Genomic DNA, 17,732 nt, shown 5'->3' on the forward strand with positions numbered 1-17,732 from the left:
CTAACACTGGCATCACTTGTCTTGGTGATGATCATTGTAATCCAGTCAGTCATAGAGTTGAGATGTCTGGCAAAATCTCCTCCTTTGCCAGCTTTTATTTTGTGGGTCAGTTCCCTGTGCACTGTCGACACTATGTGATTTCTAGTCCTTGGCATGAGGCACTTGGCATGTCTGGAGACTGACTGATGGAGGAGGGGACTGGTTCTACTCTGAAGCACCTTAGATTGTTTGAAAGTTCTCCTTTGAATTGGACTGAAATCTACTTTTTTTCTCATTAGTTTTAATTCTGGACCCATATGGAATAATTCCTTTCTCTCTTCAAATACCTGTTTTTATCTGTCTAGGGGATTGCTACTGCATTCCTTCTAAGTCTTCTCGATCAGCCTCTTCTGCCTTTAAATGATTCTTACAGGTCCAAAATTTCTACTTCTTTGCCCTTCCTGGTCTCTCTCTCTCTCTCTCTCTCTCTGTTTAATATTTACGTAGTTATTGATTATTTATTTATTTGGCTGCAGTGGGTCTTAGTTGCGGCATGCGAACTCTTAGTTGCGGTAGGCATGTGAGATCTAGTTCCCGGACCAGAGATTGAACCCGGGCCCCCTGCATTGGGAGTGCAGAGTCTTCCCCACTGGACCACCGGGGACGTCCCCCTTCCTGATCTCTTTTTAAAAGGCAGATTGTACTTTGTCAGTGCCTCCCCTCTCCTTTTTGGGGTCAGTACCCTTTTAAAGTATCCTCCAGGTTAAATATAATCCTCCAGGTTTGGCCAGAAAGTAGAAAGGAGCTGTCACTCTCATTTTTTATCACCATTCCTGTATTATTGTGGTCTGGGAGCTCATCTACTTATAGTTGGAAACCTCAACACACTCCTTATTCCTAGTTTACCATTAACCAAAACCCTTAAGATTTTTGTCTCAGACGTTGTTGAATTAATTATAATTTGTCTCAGATGTTGTTTAATTATTTACAATTATAATTTCTCATGTATCAGCTATTGAGAACTTTGTATCTGTTCCCTGGTTTTTACCCTGTTGAATTTGGTTTTGTCCCATGCACCTGCTTTAACCTTTTTGGAACTAGAATCTATCATCCCAGCTATTTCCTGATCTTTTCCTGATCTTTTTACTTTTGTAACACTCTTTGTAAACTTGACTCCTGAAATCCAATAAGTAATCATTTTTGGAGCTTCTTCTGTATGCGAAGCCCAAGATGAGGGACCCGGGAACTGAAGAGGAATTAGTAAGGCTTCTGCCCTTAAGGAATTAGAATGAATGTTCTATGTTTTCACCTAAGACAGTGAATACACGTTGAATGAAGAAGTCTGGCATCAAAACTTTTTACTCTTCCACTAGGTCCCTTCCTTCAGGTTGAAATTAATCTTCCCTGTAAGGTCAAATGTGAGTCCAGTCAGCTTTATAACCATACACCCCATGTCCTGTATTTCACCCATAAGGAAGCCACAGGAGACTGTCATATGCCTTCCTAAAACCCAGGCACAATCTTTGCCCAGGGCTCCCAGGCTGAGGCCAGTCCAAGGGATGGCATCCATTTTTGTGAACCCATGCCAGCTCCTGGGGACCCCACTTCATCTCCTAATGCACACAGTTCATGGGTTTTGAGTTCACTGTCTGCAGTTTCATCGCTCCTTCTTCACCGTCTGAAAGATAAGCAAGATGCATTTGCCTCTTTCCTGTCTTCTGTGTGGACGTTGGAGGCTAGAAACATTGTTCTTATCCCCTCTCCAGTTTTTTCTGTGATCAGCAAAATGCCTTTCTGTTCGTATTAATCTGTGTCACAGTTTTTGCCTTCCACAATGATAGCTGTAATTTTATGGTACTTCCTGGGCCTTTTCCTCTTTTCTTCATCATTCTCATTTTATTGAACAGATAGCCCTTAGCCAAATTGACAGAAAAGCAAACTCCTTCTTCTTGGGACTTCTGAGATATAGTCTGGTCCAAATGAAGCCCTGATCATTCTGTCATCTTAAGCCATGGTCCACAAAGCCAAATCCTGTTTTTGATTTGAAAAGGTTGAGGTCGAACAGTTGCCCCTCATCATTAGAAATGTAGAGAGGCCATCAAGTATCATGGTTAAGATTATGGGAGCCAGTGGGCCAGTTGCTGGCTTCAGATCTGTATGGCCTTGGACAAGTCATTTAAACTTTCTGTGCCTCAGCTATCCATAAAATTGGTAGAATTAGGCAAATTAGATGAGCTGACACATGCAGTATGCTTAGAGCACATTAGCACAGACTAAGTAGTCAATTAATGGTTTGCAGACAACAGAGTTCCTCCGTTGATGCATTGCTTGCTTAACAATGACATTGGCTGAATCAGGCAGTTGGTCCATGGTAATAATAATAGCTCACTGCATTCAAGGCATTGTGCGAAGAGCTTTATATTCATCATGTCTCTTAATCTCATAGGTTTTATACGATTGGGGTTATGTCCCCATTTCATTATGGCCCCAGGTTACAGGTATGGAAACTGAGGCTCAAAGAGATGAAGAAACCCAGGCCTGCTTGTCAGAACCTGAGCTCCTCACCACCTTGCTGTGGTCCGTCAGTCCCCTGTCATCTTCCAGAACATTAACCCACCCTCTCTGTTAACACTGCAGGCTCTGTCTCTGTTGACGAAGTTCCGGTGTGGTTTCTATTAATGAGCATTTAGTCTTGCTGGGGAGAAAACATACGCAAATGGCAGAATTAGTGGATTACGGAGAGAATCCGCCTCATTGCCAGTGATACAGCGGGTGATACAGCCGTAAGAAAGATATTGATTCAGGGACTTCCCTGGTGATCCAGTGATTGAGAATCCGCCTTCCAGTGCAGGGGACATGGGTTTGATCCCTAGTCAGGGAACTAAGATTCTACATGCCACGGGGCAACAAAGCCTGCACGCCACAACTAGACAGCCCACATGCCACAACTAAGACCCAATGCAGCCAAAAATAAATAAATAAAATAAAATAAAAGGCACTGATTAAGAGAAGAGGGAACTTGGCGTGGTCTATAGGGCTGAGTGGAGTACCGGGCTTGACCTGGGAACTAAAGATGGGTGGGGTCTGACCAGGCACAGAGAGAAAGGAGGGAGGTGTGCAAGGCAGGGACACAACTTGAGGCAAATCTGCGAAGTTAAAACAGTTGTGCTGGGAGTGAGAGCAGTGGTGAACTGGTCGCACTGGTGGAGCAGGAATGTGCTGGGGTATATAGAATATGTTAGAGCGTTGGGGAGATGCAGTTAAGTCTGCGGCATGTAAGAGTTGCAAGCTGGTGGCCCTTGGGTCACTGTTGGTTCTCAGTGAGTTTTCTAAAACTTCGAATTGGTTGTCAGCACTTAAAAATTGGAAGATTTTATGTCGAAGTCTGGATTTACAGCTGCTTTGGAACTAACGGAGAAGTTCTGGCAGTTGCTGAGCCCACGTCCCCACTTGGTGACAACTGGCCAGAGCTGAGGCCAGCTGTCTCCCCTGTACGGGACAAGGGTGCTCCATTCTGCACAGACCCCTGCCCCTTCCATGCGACTCCATCTGCCTGACTGGTGAGGGCAGCAGAGTTTGTGACCTTGGCCCCTTGGATACGGGCTCAGAGACTGGCTCAGAGGACCCTGTCCTTTCTTCTTTTCAAACTGCTGGCTCCATGAGAGCAGGATCCAGGCTTTGCTTGGGCACTGCTGCGCTGCTCGGGCTAGAAAAATGCCCTGCAGATCTTGGGCCCTCAATGTGGCACGTGGGTGGCAGCAGTGACCATGTTACAGTGGGCTCAGTTTCCAAAGCTGAACACAGACGGATGAGGTGCACAGCAGCCAACCGGGTGGCTCATTTTAAGCCCTGTTTTTAAAAAGGCAAACTGTGGATGAGCCTTAAGCAGGAAATAGGCCACTTATGAAGTCAAGACTGGTCTGCGTGTGTGTCAAGGAGAAAACTGCTGGTTGTGCTTTGCTCTGTTTCCAGCCCCATTCCCAGACACGGGGAGGTACGCTCTTGTTCTCTTCTTTGGACACACACTAAACAATAGGAGTGGAAAATGCATCAGGAAGACCTAAGGTACATACTTATTGGCTTCATTCAGCAGGAACGGCAGCACGGCCGAGAGCACAGCCAGAGCTCCCGGCTCTGTGCGATTTCACAAATCCTGTAAAAGCCTAGTTGCTTTTCACTAGGGATGTGATCTTTCCTCCCGGCCGCGGATGGCAGCTGTCCGCCACGGCTCAGTTTAGCCCGGATTCTTGTTCTGTTTATTTCTTTCTTTCCCTTTCTTCTGCACGCGGTGTTCCTCTGGGCTCCGTCTGCACTTACCTTGCCATGGGAGCCCCGGAAAATAAGAAAGTCCACCCGCCTCTCCCCCCGGGCTTGGCTCCAGAAAAATCAAAGCCGAGCAGAGGCAGCTCTTCTCCGCCTGCAGCAGGTTCAGCGATTTGTGTAATGTTTTCCACGTCAGCTTATCTCTGCTGATTTCTTGTGTTTGTGAGCAAGGGGAGGAAGTGCCGCATCGCCATGGCTGCCTTTTTAAACAGTGGGAGCCGCAGCTGCGATCAAAGCCCAGCCCCGCGCTCCCCGCCGACAGCCGTCCCTGCTTTTTTGTCAAGTGTTCCTGGTGGGGCTGGATTCATCCCTTTGGAGTGAGGTGGCTCCAAGAAAAAACTTACCCGGATGCCCCCACGAGGAACGAAAGGAGAAAAGCCCTTACGTCTCTCACCCCACGTGGGAAGCTTTTTGATCACATCGTTTGAATCTAACCATAATTAGGCTTTTGCATCCAGTTCTTGTAAGAACACGAAATGCTGTTCAGCCAGCAGGTTTGGTACTCACAGCCATCTAACTGGGGGTTTCAGTTGTACTGTGTATTCCTGTATTTAGTCAAATGATATTTTGGAGCCACTTTTTCATTCTTATTTTTAGTAATCAGTAATTTTCGTAGATAGTAATTTGGGTCTGATTGGACATCTTGGCAACTCTTCAGTTCTCATTATAGCAGAGTTTTCGCCTGTATGTCTTGATGCTAAAGTGAACACAGAATTCATAAGCGATGTCCAACAAACTAATTTTTGAGAGTCATGGTCACTACCTTAAAATAGAGAATAAATTTTAGTTCCCATCCTGATACAAGTATCCTAGAAGGCTTAATTTGCATAAATGTTTTGCCAAGGATTGGATCCCCCAACATAGGAAAGATTCTTCAGTGATTCTCCTGGCTAGTGTGGTCTTCCAGCATCTTGTTTCACATAGGTAATAAGCCCTCTGAGTACCCAGATGGTGTCACTGCTTCGGTGGGAGCTGGCACACAGCAGGTTGCATGTTAGAAGCCCTGGCCATCCCCCGGATTTACCCTCTGGCGTCAGGCACATGTTGGCCTGTGAGCATGGGTGAAGTGTAGAGAGTCATTCATACCTGCTTAGCCCATGTGACTGAGGAAAGGATCACACAGGCTCACGCATATGAAAGCAGTTCAAAACCCTCCAGTCTGGTGCCTGTGTGGAATATTAGTGCTCCAGGCTGTGGTAGCCCTGTGCTCTTAGCTTTGTCTAGGTCTCATCTTTGTCACAGAAAATTAGACCTTTCGATTTGATCTTGTTGTTCGAATTTTGTATTCATAGCCACATGAGGCTATTTTAGTGTAGATTAATTAAAATAAAATAAGATTTAGGATTCAATTCCTCAGTCACGCTGGACATTTCAAGTGCTCCGTTGCCACATGTGTCTCGTGGCTACCATGTTAGATAGTACAGATCTAAAACATTTCCATCATTACGTAAAGCTCTGCCAGACAACCCTGGGCTCAGTTATCTATCAGGTTCCCTCCAACCTGCGTTTGTGTAGACTTCAACAGAGTGGCTTGCTCAGTCCTTAAAGGAGAATTAATTGTGCCTTTAACGCCCCATCCTCCACCCATACCAGGGGCGTGGATCTGCTGTAATCTTTGCCCTTGTTTCCCTGGTGGCTGAGCATGAGGCCTTCCTATGGCATCTTTCACAGTTTCTTAGCAGAGAAAAGTTAGCTGTAGAAAGATAACGTTCTTGAGCCCTTAAGTAATTTTATCTAGCTTATATTTATAGTATGAAATCCTATAAAATTCTGGCTTGGCCTGAATTTTTCTCCTCTTTTACTAAACCTCTGGGTCTTCCTTTTTAGAAATAAGATAGCCCGTTGTTATTTTCCTTGAACGTGGGACAGCACAGATTGGGTATCAGGCTCAGGTGAGTGGAAGGTAGAAGCAGTTTTCTAGGCATGGATACACGATCTGGAGATTAGAGACAGCTACGTGGGAATTGACATCCACATGGCTTTTAGGCTGGGAGCAGGGGTTGGCTGTAAGTATTGTACCAAGTTCAATGAATGGACTGGAGCTTCAAGCCAGGAAGAAATGGACTAAGTAAAAAGCAAGAATAAAGCCAGGTCTCACACTTTAGGCTATTCAATGTATTTGGTCCCTTATGTCACCTTTCAGTGAGGTCTTCTCTAAACACGTAAAAAATTGAATCCCCTCTGTCCTTAGCACTCCTGGGTCACTTTTCAGCTCTGTTTTTTCCATAGCAGTTATACCATCTAGCACACTCTGTATTTACTTAGTTTCTGTTCGTTGTCTATCTTTTCCTAAACAAGAGTCTAAGCTCCATGAGCATGAGGGTCTTTATCTGTTTTGCCCAGTGCTTGGGCACATAGTACTTTCAGTAGATATTGAATGAATGAATGAGAAATGTGTCTGCCGCGTTGTTTCAGTGAGACCTGGAGGTAGAGGTTACTTATAGGAGAGGCCCATACTGGAGGTAAGGAAGCAATGGGTGGAGGGCAGGGCTGGGCTAGGGCAGGCACGGGGTGGGGTCTAACCGGGCTGGAGAGGGAGTGGGGGAGGAGCAGACTTCTGGAGCCTGGCCTTGGGAGAGATCTCTGCAGAGGTTGAAGATTTTGTGCAAGAAAGCAGCTGATCCTAGCTTTGTAGAATCGGTGCTGGGAGATGAGTTGTTTCTGAGAACGAGCCTCAGGATCAAGCGGGCCCAGAAGAAAGGCTGCGGAGAGAACTCTTGAGCCAAAGGGCCATTAGAGAAGGGCTCCTCGCACCTTGACCTGGAGCCAAGGTGGCTAAGTGGCTGCAGGCTGAAGCTTCAGAGCTGACCCAGGAGTGGGGGAGAGCCTCATGCCAGTCCCACCCACCCTGCCAGCTGTTTGGTCAGATTGAGTCAGTGATGCTGAGAGCTGTAAAGCGTAAGGTGGTCATAATCATCATTCCGACACGGTCACGGCTGTGTGAAGCAGTGCTTCTCAGACTTCACTGAGCATACAGGTCCCCTGGGAGCTTGTTAAAATTGCAGATTCTGATTCAGGGGTCTGGGATAGGCCCTGGGATTTTGCAGTTCTCACAAGTTCTGAGATGATACTGCTGCTGCTGGTCCAGGGACTCCACTTTAAGTAGCAAGGTTTTATTAAGGAGAGAAACTAAATATGCGTCATTGATATCAATTACCTTTATTAAAACTATTTTAAAATTCTCCTTGGATAGGCTAGGGACTGTCACTTAAGGATGTTCTGATAGACAAATGCTTTTCACTGTAGTTGAACTAAAGTAGTTTTTGAGAGAACATAAGCAAGCATTAAGAAAATTGGCCTTCCCCAATTTTGATTTTCTGTAGATGAACGCTTGTCAGCACTGTTGTCCAGTCTGGCTTTCAAATCCAAGGCTTCCTAAGGCAGTTCTTGAAAGTCCAAGCCTGAGCAGACTTTTATGTCCATTGCCTACATGTGAGAGGTGGTTGTACCCAGCAGGTTGTGGTGTGTGTGCTGAGCTGCTGACCAGCTGGTCTTGACAGGGCCCTGGATCGGGGTTAGAAGTCTGCTCTTGTGCGTAGCAAATGGACTTGAGGACACGGGGAGGGGGAAGGGGAAGCTGGGACGAAGTGAGAGAGTGGCATGGACATATATGCACTACCAAATGTAAAATAGATAGCTAGTGGGAAGCAGCCGCATAGCACAGGGAGATCAGCTAGGTGCTTTGTGACCACCTAGAGGGGTAGGATAGGGAGGGTGGGAGGGAGGGAGGTGCAAGAGGGAGGAGATATGGGGATATGTGTATACGTATAGTTGATTCACTTTGTTGTATAGCAGCAACTAACACAACAATGTAAAGTAATTATACTCCAATAAAGATGTTTTAAAAAAAAAAAAAACAACTAATGGAATTTGACCTGTGCGTTGTGAACTTGCTTTGCAATGGTAACTCCTTTATCCTTTCCATTTTCTCCCTTCTGCAATGAGAATGTCTTTTCTACACCTGTCCAACCATTGTATTTTGCAACAGATAATTTGTTTTTTAGTTTCACAGGTCTGTGGACAGAGAGGAATTTACCCCAGGATGGAGCATACCCGGAGTCTCACCTAAACCTGATTGAGATGAGATTGAGATGAGATTTTGGACCTAGAATTGATGTTGGAATGGATTGAGACCTTGGGGATGTTGAGATGGGTGAATGTATATTGCATGTGGGATAGCCATGAATTGGGGGGGGTGCTAGAAGACAGGCTGTACTGGGTTGGATAGTGCCCCCCCAGTTCATATCCTTCTCGGAACCCCAGAACGTGACTTCATCAGGAAATAGGGTTGTCGTAGATATAAATTATTGTTAAGATGGGGTCATATTGGTGTAGGATGGACCCTTAATCCAATATGACTGGTATTCTTACGAGGAGAAGAGACACAGAGACACATCCAGAGGGAAGACAGCCATGCGAAGAAAGACAGGCAGACACACAGAGAGAATGGTAGGTGGTGACAGAGGCAGAGTTTAAGAGTGATGTGTCTATAAGCCACGGATTCCTGGCAACACCTGAAGCTAAGAGAAGGGCGTGGAACAGATTCTCCCCTCTGAGCCCTCAGAAGGAAGCAGCCCTGCTGATACCTTGATTTTGGACTTCTAGCCTCTAGAGCTGTAAGAGGTTAAATTTCTGCTGTTTGAAGCCACCCAGTTTGTGGTAGTTTGTTATGACAGTCACTGGAAACAAATACAGGGAGTTTTCAGAAAATTATTCTAATGATCCATGGACCAGGTGTTGTTTTTCATAATCCAGCCCCAAAGAATGGTATTAAGTCAAGTTGAAAATAGGATGAAAAATTATTTCATTGGCCCAAACTCAAAATGGCATAAATGACTCTTTTTTTTTAAAACATCTTTATTGGAGTATAATTGCTTTACAATGGTGTGTTAGTTTCTGCTTTACAACAAAGTGAATCAGCTATACATATACATATGTCCCCATATCTCCTCCCTCTTGTGTCTCCCTCCCACCCTCCCTATTCCACCCCTCTAGGTGGTCACAAAGCACCGAGCTGATCTCCCTGTGCTATGCAGCTGCTTCCCACTAGCTATCTATTTTACATTTGGTAGTGTATATATGTCCTGTATGTCAATGCTACTCTCACACTTCGTCCCAGCTTACCCTTCCCCCTCCCTGTGTCCTCAAGTCCATTCTCTACGTCTGCATCTTTATTCCTGTCCTGCCCATAGGTTCAGAACCTTTTTTTTTTTTTAGATTCCATATATATGTGTTAGCATACGGTATTTTCTTTCTGACTTACCTCACTCTTTATGACAGACTCTAGGTCCATCCACCTCACTACAAATAACTCAATTTTGTTTCTTTTTTTGGTTGAGTAATATTCCATTGTATATATGTGCCACATCTTTATCCATTCATCTGTCGATGGACACTTAGGTTGCCTCCATGAATGACTCTTATCTTGCAGTATTTTCTGTATGTCAGATGACATACAGAATCAGTAATTTCTTGTTCAAAGAGATCAGTTGGTTCTGTTAATGACTGAGATGGAAATGTTTTTTACTCTTAGAGAGTAAGGGCAGGCAGTTCTGTGTTCATCTGTGCATCAATTGCTGTTTGTCTTTCATGGCACTTTTCAGAGTAGAGTTTCACTAGCAACTTCTACCTAAAGCTAATGCATTACCTTTTATTTAGATCAGGTTGCATAAATGTATTTTGGGCAGGGGAGTTTGAAGTTTGGAACTGGTTCTTTTCAGTAGAGAAGAATTATGATTATATGTCATTATCATCATTGCCTTTTAAAAAGAAAGTTGATACACTGTTTGTTCCCAGAAGGAACCCGAGTGTGTGTTTGTGTGTGTGTCTGTGCTTTGAAATTAAAAGGCCAAGTCAGCGTATTCCATCATCATCCAGTATGAAATGTCTCTGGAGTGGCCTCACTGGAGTCCTGTCCTGCATTATCAGTTGCTGGCTCTAGTGTCAGTATGTCATGCCTGGCAGGTTAGCAGGTTTTGGCAGAGGAAATGAAACCTAGCCAGTTACTACAAGATTTATAGTAGGCCTACTATTGCAGGAAGTGGTGAAAAGTTGATTGATAGTTTGAGACAAAACTCTACAGCAAGAAACAGGATGTATGCTTTCTATTTATACCTCGTTTTCTTTTTCCTGCATTTCAGGGCTCCTTTTGCACTTTGTTTTGGCTGTTTCATAAGGCTACGGTTCCCTTTATTTTTTTTCCCCTAAATTCAGTTGCCAAATATAAAATAGTTGAGGAAATTTTATATCAGCTTAGCCACAGTAAAGGCATATACCCTCAGCTGTTACTGTTACTCTTTCATGGCAGTTGGATTTACTGTAACTTGTCAGAAGGCAGTCTTTAATTTAAAAAAAAATCCTCCAGATAGGATATTATTTCACATCTATAAACAGAATGGCAGAGTTTTGTTTTTTTTTAAAGCTACATGGCAGGATTACATTTCCAAAAATTTTCTAAGAAAAACCTGTGTTGAGTATAATTCTATAAAAATATGATATTAGTACGATCTATCATGTGTCTTTTAAATGCTGAATCTCTTCACTCTGTAATTAATACATCTTAACAGGTAGGAGTTTTTCACTTAGATATAAAATATATACTATAAGTATAGCTAGTAACTCAGTGTATCTGTTCATTGAGTATATCCACATGTACCTGGTTTTTGTAAGCATTCTAGCTAACTAATAATGTCATTTGACAAGGCTTTTTGACATGACCTAGCCTGGTCTGTTTTGAGTGTGACAGTGAAAAACCACTAACTGCGTTAAATGAGGTGTTTTCTGGGCTTCCCTGGTGGCGCAGTGGTTGAGAGTTCGCCTGCCGATGTAGGGGACATGGGTTCGTGCCCCGGTCTGGGAAGATCCCACATGACGCGGAGCGGGTGGGCCCGTGAGCCATGGCCGCTGAGCCTGTGCGTCCGGAGCCTGTGCTCCGCAACGGGAGAGGCCACAACAGTGAGAGGCCCGCATAACGCAGAAAAAAAAAAAAAAAAAAAATGAGGTGTTTTCTGAAATGGAAAGGCCATTACAGAGTTAGATTCTAGAACTGACGAGGAGTGGCAGAGTTAGAACCAACTCCAATTGTGCCAGTGTTTGAAAGAACAAAGAGGCTACTCTTTCATGGCTTAATTTTTTTCTCCAAAGGAATAATTTCCTTTGCTGTGAACAGTGACTGCTAAGTTATCTGTGTAAAATAATTGAATAGAAACAAACCCAACTTTCATTCCTCAGGCTGTTGGGTCATATTCTACACCAATGATATTTTGAACATTTTAATTAGTTTTTTATCCTAGCATTCTTTAAGAAGAGAGGTCAGAATGCTTCTTCTATAAAGTTTCTATCAGAAGTTTAATATCAACTTGGGAAACTAGACAGCTTGAGGTAGTAGAAGTGGGATAATAAGAAACAGAGGGACTTCCCTGGTGGCACAGTGGTTAAGAATCCGCCTACCGATGCAGGGGATACGGGTTCGAGCCCTGGTCTGGGAAGATCCCACATGCCGCGGAGCAGCTAAGCCCATGCGCCACAACTACTGAAACCCGGGTGCCTACAGCCCATGCTCCGCAACAAGAGAAACCACCACAATGAGAAGCCCGTGCACCGCAGCCAAGAGTAGACCCCACTCGCCGCAACTAGAGAAAACCTGCGCACAGCAGCAAAGACCCAACGCAGCCAAAAATAAAATAAATAAATAAATTTATTTTAAAAGAAAGAGGTGAATCAGGGTGGCAAGGAATAAAAAAAAGAAACATATAATCCATTTTTTACACACATTATATAAATGGGTCATTTTAAACATAATACAGTGCTAAAAGTGAGAAACAAACTTTTCTCTGAAGAATAAAAAGTCATCTCAGCTGGTAAGAGGCACGAGTTTCTGTTTGGGTCCTGTGCCTCATCCATGCCACTTTCCTGCCTGTTAGAGTTGGCACTTTTTAGTCCCAGCGTTGTGAGGGATGCTTTCTGAAAAGAGCCAAGATGACGGGTAGGGAGCTTTGAAATTCCAAATTTATGCGGTTATAAGTGACAGATGTAATATTTTTATAGTAGACAATAGCAAAGATATAAATAGTATTAACTTGAGTAGGTATATCTACTGTATTCACGAATATCCACAAAAATAATTCACATTTTTTCCCCTGGGATTCTACAACCTCTGTAGGTAAAGCTTAGATGTATACTCCATTTAAGATTGCTGAGCTAAAGGGACCAGTCATAGTTTCTCTGGAGAATTCTGGGCCTTAGGCAAGTCAAAACTTGCTCCTTTGCCTGGGCTTCCCGTCCTGACTGCCCCTCATCAGTGGAGTGAACTTCAGCTGGTCTCTTAACCTCTCTGTTTCACCATGTGTCACGTGGGGATAAAAATGAAGCTGATTCATAGGGTTGTCGTTAGGAGCCAGCGCAATGAGACGTTTGTGGAGCGCTGTCCTTCATGTATTGTCGAAAGTGTTTATCGTGGCTCTTAAACATGTGAGGTGTGTGCTTAGTGAAGTGTGAAGGCTTTTATTTCGGATTTTTGTTTTGCATATGATAATTTAACGCGAGGCATTGTCTTCTTTCCCAAGTTCATGGCTCTTTATCTCTTAAAGCTGTGTGTCATTACCCAGAGAGGACCTTTTTCAGTGAGAAAGATGGCAGTGAGCTAGTCCTTAGGCTGGCAGGGCCTTGCAGTAAGGAGGTTTTAAACTGGTCCACTGGCTCTGACCAGATCCGTGGCCACTGGTAGCCAAGGTTTCAAAATATATGGTGGACATCATCTACAGCTGTCTTGGACATGGATGTAGATTATACTGCAATCATCTTATTTCATAACTGTGTTTTTAAAGATGTCTCAAACCCACCAGAGTTCATTCAGAGTTATAGCCCTCTGGGAATCATTGACCAACTCTAGTGGATCTCATCCCGGTTTTCCTCTCTACCCCGGACCATCTTTCCTTTTCTAAACTCTGGCAATCCCAGCACCGATACATAGGGTTTTCCTCATTTAAGAGAAAGTTGTGCATCCATAACGACCATTGTCCTTGTCCTACCGTCCCTTGGACACTGACTGCAGTGGAAGCTTCAGGTCCTGGTTACACTTGTGGAGGGCCGGGGGCGAGGCACGGAAGCTCGTTGTTACGTTAAGTATTTTGAGACAAAGAGGTCTCAGGTACATCCAGGCACTTAGATGAAAGTCCCCAAGTCCCCATCTATCACTTTAGCTCTATTGAAATGAAGCCTCATTTCCCCAGTATGATGGGATGGACTTTGCTTTGATGAATGAATTTATCCTGTGAACTCACCTCATCCAGTATGTCTCAAGCCACTCATTGCCACTTTTTTTCACTTGTCACACCAGATTTTCCTCTGTGGAACAGCAAAGATATCGTTTTTGGGGAACTGCAGTATGCTTTACATGTTGCTTCAGAAACAAAACTACTAAAATGAATCCAGGTTAATGAAAATGTTTATCTGTTCAGTATAATGTAATGTTATAAATGTAGCAAAAATATCCTCTGAAATAGCATGAGATGGTTTTCTGCTAAAAATAAAAAGCACTCCATGTCGCTCTCTGATACTGCTTTTTTTTTCTTTTTTAGTTAAAAAATTTGAATAGGTATTCCATTCAGATAGGTTTAAAAATGAACGATAGTGCTTGGTTCAGCAGCACAGATACTAAAATTGGAACAATGCAGAGAAGATTATAATGGCCCCTGTGCAAGGATGACATGCAAATTTGTGAAGTGTTCCATATTTTTATATTGTGTGATATTGCTTATATGTGGAATCTAAAAAAAGGGTACAAATGAACTTACTTACAAAACAGAAATAGAGTCACAGATGTAGAAAACAAAGTTATGGTTAACAAGGGGGAAGGAGGGTAGGGATAAATTGGGAGATTGGGATTGACATATACACACTACCATATATAAAAGAGATAACTAATAAGAACCTACTGTGTAGCACAGGGAACTCTATTCAATACTCTAACGACCTATGTGGGAAAAGAATCTAAAAAAGAGTGGATATATGTATATGTATAACTGATTCACTTTGCTGTACACCTGAAACTAACACAGCATTGTAAATCAACTATACTGTAATGAAAAATTTAAAAATAGAAACCAATATGCGGTGACAAGTCTCCCTCTCACCATCATCTTCCATCTTTCCAGCTCCTGCAGTGCCCCCCTCCACATAAATATTAGTGTTTTCTGTAGCTCTCCAGAGTTCATGGATAAGTGTACAAGCAAATAAAATATGTTTTTATTTCTTTCCTTTGTTGTGTGTGTTTAACATAGAAGGCAGCATATACATATGGCAGGCCTTTTGTTGTTAAACAATATATCTGGGTTAGCCGCTGGAGAGCCTCATCCGTTACATAGCTGTAGACTTTTCCTTCGTGTGGATATGCCATAGCCGTATGCCACGTTGATGGACATTTGGGTGTTTCTTATTTTGGAGTATTAGAAACAATGCCGCAGTAAATAGTACCTTGGGCCTGTGTCGTGTAGCCTACGTGTTTCATTTCCAGATGCGGGTTTGCTTGGGTCAAGGGTATGTCACGTTTTCAGTTTTGAAAGGTATTGCCAGGTTCTCCTTCATCGGGACTGTAGCTGTTAACTCTCTCACCAGCAGTGTATGAAAGCGCCTTTCCTCCACAGCCTTGCTGGCAGTGTTAGCAAATGTTTGGATTTTTGCCAATCTGATAAATGAAAAATATATCTCAGCACGACTTCAATTTGTATTTCTCTTATTTGACTGAAGTTGTTGAACATCTTTTCATATATTTAAGAGCCATTTGTATTTCTTTGTATGAGAACTGTCTGCTTGTGTCTTTTGCCCATTTTCCTGATGGATCATTACTTGCATTTTTAAGAACTCTGTTAGGGGAACTAGGCCTTGTTTTGTGATATGAATTGCAAATATTTTTCTCAATTTTGCATTAGCCTTTTGACTTCTCTTGTAATTTTTTTTTCTTTTTGCCCTACAGAACTTGTTGATTTTTATTAGTTGAATTTATCAATCTTTGCCTTTCTTTTGTGGCTTCTGAATTTTGAGTCCTAGTTAGAAAGGCCTTCCTCATTCTAGGCTCATGAGGGAAATCTCCTGCGTTTCCTTGTAATACTTGGTTCCTTTTTTCCATTCATATCATTGATCTGTTTGGGGATTCATCCTGTGTGCCATATGAAGTATGGATCCAGCTTTATTTTGTTATCTCTTTAAGCTGTGGACCCTGTTATCCCCAGACCAATTAATGAATAGTCCTAACATTTCTTCTTAAAATGGTCTTCAAGGTCCAGAAAGTTGGCAGCTCTCGCGGCAGCCTTAAAGAAAGCATCCCTGACCAAGGCCCAGCTGGGGTTGGAACTGCAGGAACTGGAAGCAGCGGCACTCTTGGTCCAGGAGGAAGAGGCTGCATCGAAAGCAGGAGCCCGATGCATTTCCGGGCAGCAGACGCCTTCCTCTAGCTCTGAGACAAGTGATTCGGAGGAATCAGAGAGCAGCACGTCGTCTGAGACCGAGGACTCAGACTCAGAACGCGAGGAGCCCAGAGGTGGTGAATGTGAGGCAAGGCCTTCCCTGCTCGGTCCCTTTGTTGAGGAAAGCCGCACGGCCCTGTTTCCTGACCATGGTGGGATGTGCAGAAGCGTGGTCCTCCCAGGGTCTGATGATGGTCAGGGACAGCCGCTCGCCTCTCCCCGGGTTCCTGGGGCATCTGAGCCTCTAATCCAGGAGCTCGGAGAACAACTGGAGACTTTGGTTCAGATTTCTGAGCCCAAGGGCTCTGCTGCTGGACAGCGTGCTGAAGAGAGACAGCCGGCAGACACCCAAGAACTGACTCTGAGTGGTCTCATTCGTTATTGAGAATTACGTCAGATTTGGTTTTGTTGACCGAATGAGGATTCTTCATTTTCACTTTGTACTTTTCCTTAGTGTATACAACATTGTTTGTCAGTGAGCTAATGTTGACACCAGTCGGTTTTCTTGTTGCACCTTTAAAAATAAAGTTCTAAAGTTTTTCTTAAAGCAAAGTGTAATTAATATTTGGAGATGAGAATAATAGTTCTGCCAGAATCTCGAGAAGGTAGAGCCCTAAAATATTCTGAATAGCTTTACAGAGACACGCAGGACATACAGTAAGCTGCAAACATCTTAAGCAGATAGTGTGATAAGTGTTGACAGATACATACACCGAATGAAGCCAGTACTGCAGCTGAGATGCTGTACTTACCCACCATCTCCAAGTGTCCTCCTGCCCCTTTGTCACCCCTCTCCCACCCCCGCCTCTGCATGCCACCCACCCCCATTCCCCAGGCAAGCCTCCGTCTGCTCCATCACTGTACGTTAGTTTGCATTTCCTAGAATTTAATATAAATTGAATCGTATAACATGTACTCTTCTTTGTCAGGCTTATTTCATTCAGTATAATTATTTTGAGATACGTTGATGTAGCCTGTGTCGAGGTTTGGGGGTGTTTTTTTTCCCATATCTGAGTAGTAGTTCATTAAATGGACATTTGGGTTGTTTCCAGCTTTCAGCTGTTCCAAATAAAGCTGTTACGAACATTTGTGTGCAAGTCTTTATGTGGACATATGCTCTTATTTCTCTTAGGTAAATATCTAGGAGTGGAATGACAGAGCCGTATGGTAGGTGTATGTTTAACAGTTGAAGAAACCACCAAACTGTTTTCCGAAGTGGCTGTACCATTTAACACGCCCACCAGCAGCCTGTGAGGGCTCCGCTTCTTTCTCATTCTTGTCATCACTTGATGTGGTCCATTTTTAACATTTTTACCATTTTAATAGGTGTGAAGTGGTATCTCCTGGTTTTATTTTGCATTTTTAAGACTTCTTATGTTGAGCGTCTTTTCACATGTGTATTTGTCATCCACATATCTTTGGTGAAGTGTCTGTTCAGATCTCTTGCCAATTTTTTAAAGCTGTGTTGCTTTTCTTATTTTTGAGTTTCGACGGTTCTTTATAACTTCTAGATACAAATCCCCAGAGGAGTCATCCTTGCATGCCTGATAATCTTTGATTGGATAAACATTGTGAATTTTACCTTGTTGGGTACTGGATATGTATTCTTATAAATATTCTTTAGCTTTGTTTTGGGATGCAGTTAAGTTACTTGGAAATAGTTTGATCCTTGTGGGTCTTGCTTTTGTAATTTGTTAGGCAGGTCTGGAACAGTGCTCCGTCTAGGACAAACTATTTCCCCGTCCTAAGGAATGATTTTCCCATGCCCCAGGGATTATGAGTGTTCCAGTCTGGCTGATGGAAATAGACACCTGTGTGAGTGCTGAGCACTGGTCCCTCTCATCCTTTCATGTGGTTCTTGCCTGGCCTCATTTATAGGCTCTCCTCTGAGTCCTCGACCCTCTCCAGGTATCTGGGCTTCTCTGCAGCTCTCCCCTCTCCCGTACTCTGTCTTGCAGACTCAGGCTG

The 17,732-nt window shown here is 43.5% G+C and overlaps 1 protein-coding gene across 1 annotated transcript in view; it reads left to right on the top strand.

Annotated features, from left to right (window-relative positions):
• SHQ1 (SHQ1, H/ACA ribonucleoprotein assembly factor) overlaps positions 1 to 16,850 on the top strand; it is an 88,117-nt gene extending 71,267 nt beyond the window's left edge. The window contains exon 11 of the mRNA XM_081247668.1: positions 15,579 to 16,850. Within this exon, the coding sequence (XP_081103794.1) occupies positions 15,579 to 16,149 (571 nt within the window). The 3' untranslated portion in view covers positions 16,150 to 16,850. The remainder of the gene's footprint in view (positions 1 to 15,578) is intronic.
• Positions 16,851 to 17,732: the final 882 nt, after the last annotated feature.

The sequence above is a fragment of the Mesoplodon bidens genome (genome assembly GCF_964165515.1).
Source record: "Mesoplodon bidens genome assembly, chromosome: 10".
Taxonomy (NCBI): domain Eukaryota; kingdom Metazoa; phylum Chordata; class Mammalia; order Artiodactyla; family Ziphiidae; genus Mesoplodon; species Mesoplodon bidens.